Raw genomic sequence first — 6,150 nt, 5'->3', positions numbered from 1 at the left:
TTGATTAGAATCCAGAGTGAGGGGTCCTCTTTTGCCCTCTTCTGATGCCTATGTCAGAAGCTTTCTCTATCTCCTTTGTACTTTAATAAAACTTAAAAAAAAAAAAAAAAAAAGAATCCAGAGTGAATGTTTTCAGGAGAGAATTCAAAAATGCACATAGGACTCAAAGCAAAGTGTTTAGACTAATCTTGGCTACATTAAAAAAAAATCACTAGGAAGGATATTTAAATATCTTGCTTCCTTTGTTAAAACTCCAGAAGATTTTAATTCTATCAATGTGGAGCCTGGGCTTCATAATTTAAAAATTAAAATGAAAAAGCTACTTTGGGCAATTCTAGGTTTACCCAGTACAGAGAACCATTTGCCAAAGATATTCAAATATGGTTTTGTGCATTTCTGAATTTCTAAAGACCTGGTGGTTCATTGTGGCCCATGGAAAGAAATCCACAAGACCCTGAATTAGATTTTTTCAAAGGACAAAAAAACAGTTGTCTACAGTGTACGGGAAACGAACTTTCATCTCATGACACTATTGTTATTACAGCTTTTTTTCCTGTCTTACCTATCCAATCATTAAAGAGCTGTGTGCTTTCCAAACACTTAAAAGCCAGTCACAGTGATGTAATTCATGCAGTTTCTCTTTGCCAGACTAGAAAAAGGAAGTCAGTCTACTGTCTTCTGGTAGAACAGGTTTATTTAGCGAACAGAGCAATGCAATCTACACTGGATTTAACAACGGAAGAAACTGTTAAGAGAAAGACTAAGAAGTACAAAATAATTTGCATTGTAAGTACATTTTAACATTTTCACCCTTGTAGTTTGTGGCAAAGGGTAGGGGTATGACTCTAGGATTGTAATTGTTGTGTTGCTATTTAAATATGAAGTTTTAAGTAACTGTGTTCAGTTTTATACCTGATGACAACTCTAAAGCAAATTTTTAAATCACATTTTGCAAATAAGAAATTTGCATAACAACAAATTAATATTTGGTCAATCTAAAAAACTGGGATCTGTGGCAAAATGCTTAGCAGCACTGATTTTACCATGATTATAACTATAATTATCTCCCAAGTCACCCTTGTGCATGAGTATGTTAAGACCAGAGGGTGAGGAATTAAAATCAGGGTCTTTAATTCTTTTTTTCAATTCTTTTTTTTTTTTTCTTTTTTTTTCAATTCTTGATTTTGTGCCATTTAACTTCACTCCTAGGGATAGTCTCTTTTGCCTGCTTTCTCTTTCTTGTTCTTTTGTACTGTAAGATCCTCCCTGTCTTAAAACAAAAACTTTCCTTGGTTTTATTACATTCTTTTTTCTTTTACCATCGAACTTCCGACTCTCTTCATTGCCTCAGTTTCCTCACCAGCCAACCGTTTTTTATTCTCTAGTTTTTGTTTTTGTTTTTTTTTTAACTGCACTGAAGTTGCCGCCTCAAAAGTCAATCCTTCTTCCTGCTAAGTCTCCATAACAACAGTACTCAGATATCATGAAGTAATTTCTCATTTTGAATTCTCTCCCCTTGCTTTCTTGATGACATTGAATTTCCTGGTTTTATCACTTTTCTCCTTATCTGAATTATTTGTTTATTTATCTTTCTTCTCTTTGGGCGTTTCACCAAACACTGTGTGAAGATCTTTTCTTTAGGGACTCTAAACCTTTCATGGATTTTAGAGTTTATTCTCCATCAAGAATTCCGCATTGGCTGCTAGTTCTCTCTCCTGAAGTTTCAGTCCTAAGATAGCAAGTGCCTGCTTGCCCTTCCTTCAACATCTCCCTTGTAGTCAAAACCATTTGCCTGATTTTCTCACAACTCTCCGGCTGCAGTTTTCTCCTAGATTCCCAACATTACTTAATGCCATCACCATTCACTCTTTCATGCAAGCATTGTTTGGAGGTGTAAGTGAAATAATGTAAGGATTGAGCTCCATAGCTATAACAAAGGGAACTCAAACAACGTTTGAGTTTATAATATAACAAAGATATTCCATTTATTTTTCTGGGAATTTTGACATTTGTTATTCTGGGAACTTTTAACTCTTATGCCATTTATCATACTTATCCTATCTTATAAATTCAGGGAATTATCAATTCCTTGAGAGCAAATCCTGTTCATCATATATTTCCCTTCTTTGTATCCTTTTAATGGTTTATTAATACACATAAATGGAAGCTCAATATTGTAAAATCATAGTTTCAACCCTACTATTTCTAGATTTTAGTAAAAGTTGTATTGCAAAATTTTAAATGTATCTGTTTCTAGCATTCTTTATTCAGTCAAGTTAAAATCAAATGTTGGTTTCTCAGTAATTTTTGGAGTTCAGAGTACTCCCCTCTACAATTTGTAGGTAGCATAAGATAGTTTAAGATATATTTGCACCTTAATATCAAGAAACTTATTCAGAGTTACATAGTTAGAGTCATGATTATACAAGATTGAAAATGAACCTTCCTAGCCTAGGGCTTCCGAGGGGGCTCAGTGGTAAAGAATCCACCTGCCAGTACAGGAGATACAGAAGACGTGGGTTCAGTCCCTGGGTGGAGAAGATCCCCTAGAAGAGGAAATGGCAACCCACTCCAGTATTTTTGCCTGGAGGATCTCATTGACAGAGGCGCCTGGCGAGCTAGAGTTAACGGGGTCACAAAGACTCAGACATGACTGCTAGTCTTGACAACAGCTACAGCATCAACAAGAGACAGCTAGATGTTGCTTATTTTTCCAGCAGGTTTGGATGGTAAAAGACCCCAAAATAAGGTGTAAACTGAAATATAGCTGACTCTGACTCGTGAGGTTTATCATAGGAAAGTTTCCCAGTGCCTTTTTGCTTTGTAACATTTTTAGTCTTAATCTAAATCTGTGGCTTTTGAGAATCAAAGTAAGGGGAAAAGTGTTAATGGTGTTAATAACTGTTTATGTTCATTTTTCCTCTTCATCTTCTCTAATGAATGAACACCTATTGGAGGTCACTGACCTTGGGCTAACTTTGAAACTTCATATGAGAGTTGTTTTCATAGTATTTAACACATTTCCCCATCCTTGAATTCACTTCCATTTTAAAAGTTAGATGTGTTAATTTTTAGCTGATTTCCAGAAGGCAAACAAACAAACAAATCTATACCTTATGTAGGGTCTTTATTATCCAAAGCAAATTTTGATACTGGTTTTTTTCTTTCATTAAAGTGATTTTAAAAAAATAACAAATTTCATTGGCATTATAAAATACTTTCCTAATGTCAACTAAAAAGTTGCACAACTTGAGAGTTGCCAGGTAAGTTTTATTTGGTACAAAATGAGGGCTGCAGCCCAGTAGAAAGCACCTCAAATAGCTCTGAGACGTAGCTCCAGAGAGGCAGGGGGGAAGGTCAATATATGAGATTTTGGTCAAGGGAGTTGTTATTCAGTCGCTCAGTCAAGTCCAACTTTTTCTACCCCATGTACTGCAGCATGCCAGGCTTTCCTGTCCTTCTCCAACTCTCTGAGTTTTCTCAAACTCATGTCTGAGTTTAAGTTGGTGATACCATCCATCATCTCATCGTCTGTAGTCCCCTTCTCCTGTCCTCAATCTTTTCCAGCATCAGGGTCTTTTCCAATGAGTCTGAGCTTTGCATCAGATGGCCAAGGTATTGGAGCTTCAGCTTCAGCATCAGTCCTTCCAATGAATATTCAGGGCTGATTTCCTTTAGGATTGACTGGTTTGATTTCCTTGCTGTCCAAGAGATTCTTCAAGAGTATTCTCCAGCATCACTCTTTGAAAGCATCAATTTTTGAGCACTCAGCCTTCTTTATGGTCCAACTCTCACATCCATACATGACTACTGGAAAAACCATAGCTTTGACTTATGGACCTTAGTCAGCAAAGTGATGTCTCTGCTTTTAATATGCTAAGTTTATCACAGCTTTTCTTCCAAGCAGTATGACTACTGGAAAAATCATAGCTTTGACTATGTGGACCTTTGTCAGCAATGTAGTGTCTTTGCTTTTTAATATGCTATTTAGGTTTCTCATAGCTTTTCTTCCAAGGAGCAAGCATCCTTTCATTTCATGGCTGCAGTCACCATCTGCAATGATTTTGGAGCCCAAGAAAATAAAGTCTGCCACTGTTTCCACTTTCCCCCCATCTATTTTCCATGAAGGGATGGGGCCAGATGTCTTGATCCTAGTTTTTTGAATGTTGAGCTTTAAGCCAGCTTTTTCACTCTCCTCTTTCACCTTCATGAATGGAAGGAGAAATTCAGTGCTTATATGAAGCACTCATTTTACAAAAGATTTTCTGTTAGTCATAAGGAACTCATCCCACCATGAAGAGATTTCCTGTTTTTCTAAATATGAAGAGATGCAGGGATTGGAATCCTGAAATCAGTTTCTGAAAGTATCTAGCTATCTAAAGACCTGTTCCACCAGATTCCCTGGAGCACAGAGTGCCTCCTTCCTCCCTGAACTCCCTCAGGGCGTGTTAAAGGTCAACAGCTGCGGCAGCACAGAGTTCGCCCTCCCCAGAGTCGGATGGCACATGCCCTTTTTCAGTCGCTGGCGATGCTCTTGGCAAGCGCCAGTTTGTGAAAGTGCAAATGTTAGTTGCTTAATGCTTGTGATCCCTGTGGGCCATAGCCCATCAGGCTCCTCTGTCCCTGAAATTCTCCAGGCAAGAATGCTGGAGTGGGCTGCTATTTCCTTCTCCAGGGGAATCTTCCCAACCAGGGGTCAAACCTGGGTCTCCCACTTTGCAGGCAGATTCTTTATCATTTGAGCCACTGAAGGCGCCATTTTGTAGTTGACATAAGTAATCTGTGTCCCTAGTTAATTACCTAATTAATTACCTAATTAAGTACCTAATTACCTAAGTAAACTGTGTGTTCAAGCTCTATCATCCAGGATACTTATCATTGGACTTTATGGGGAAAGAGATCAGTGAAAAGAATTCTCTTTAATTTATTACACAGCTTAATTTCAGTCATAGTATGAAGTCCACTACACTGAAGAGCTTTGTCAGCATGGTGATAATGATTATATAAACAATCGTTAGTCAATGACTTCCAGATTACCCAGAACATTTGTTTGCTATGTAGAGCAAAGCAGGTAATTTGCTAGTTGACTGTTTGGAGATTATATTTTTATATGTTAAATATCTTCAGGGGAGAGTGAGAAAGTTGGCTTAAAGCTCAACATTCGGAAAACTAAGATCATGGCATCCAGTCATATCACTTCTTGGAAAATAGATGGGGAAACGGTGGAAACAATGGCTGACCTTATTTTTCTGGGCTCCAAAATCACTGCAGATGGTGACTGCAGCCATGAAATTAAAAGATGCTTACTCCTTGGAAGGAAAGTTACGACCAAACTAGACAGCATATTAAAAAGCAGAGACATTATTTTGTCAACAAAGGTCCATCCATCTAGTCAAGGCTATGGTTTTTCCAGTGGTCATGTATGGATGTGAGAGTTGGACTATAAAGAAAGCTGAGTGCATAAGAATTGATGCTTTTGAACTGTGGTGTTGGTGAAGATTCTTGAGAGTCCCTTGGACTGCAAGGAGATCCAACCAGTCCATCCTAAAGGAGATCAGTCCTGGGTGTTCATTGGAAGCTGATGCTGAAGCTGAAACTCCAATACTATGGCCACCTCATGTGAAGAGTTGACTCATTGGAAAAGACCCTGATGCTGGGAAAGATTGAGGGCAGGAGGAGAAGGGGGCGGCAGAGGATGAGATGGCTGGATGGCATCACTGACTCAATGGACATGGGTTTGGGTGAACTCTGGGAGTTGGTGATGGACAGGGGAGGCCTGGCGTGCTGCGGTTCACGGGGGTGCAAAGAGTCGGACATGACTGAGCGACTGAACTGAACTGAAATATCTTCACTGTTTTCTCATGATCAGAAACCCTGTTTCCTGGAAATGATGTAATTCATGATTTCAGAGTTTGGGGATACTTTTAAATACATAAGACTTCCTTTGTGGCTCAGAAGGCAAAGAATCTGCCCACAATGCAGGAGACCTGGGTTTGATCCCTGAGTTGGGAAGATCCTCTGGAGAAGGGAATGGCAACCTACTCCAGTATTCTTGCTTGTAGAATTCCTTGGAAAGAGGAGCCTGGTAGGCTACAATCCATGGGATTGCAAAGAGTTGGACAAGACTGAGTGACTAAAATAAATAAATCA

General features: G+C 38.7%; 1 protein-coding gene across 1 annotated transcript in view; it reads left to right on the top strand.

The window, feature by feature from the left end:
• Positions 1 to 645: 645 nt before the first annotated feature.
• The window catches only part of ENPP3 (ectonucleotide pyrophosphatase/phosphodiesterase 3), an 83,284-nt gene continuing 77,779 nt past the window's right edge, over positions 646 to 6,150 (top strand). The window contains exon 1 of the mRNA XM_070461679.1: positions 646 to 786. Within this exon, the coding sequence (XP_070317780.1) occupies positions 712 to 786 (75 nt within the window). The 5' untranslated portion in view covers positions 646 to 711. The remainder of the gene's footprint in view (positions 787 to 6,150) is intronic.

Source organism: Odocoileus virginianus, chromosome 34, assembly GCF_023699985.2.
Source record: "Odocoileus virginianus isolate 20LAN1187 ecotype Illinois chromosome 34, Ovbor_1.2, whole genome shotgun sequence".
In the NCBI taxonomy this organism is placed as follows: Eukaryota; Metazoa; Chordata; class Mammalia; order Artiodactyla; family Cervidae; genus Odocoileus; species Odocoileus virginianus.
Note: the sequence above shows the minus strand (reverse complement) of the source record. Positions and strands in the feature narration are given on the sequence as shown.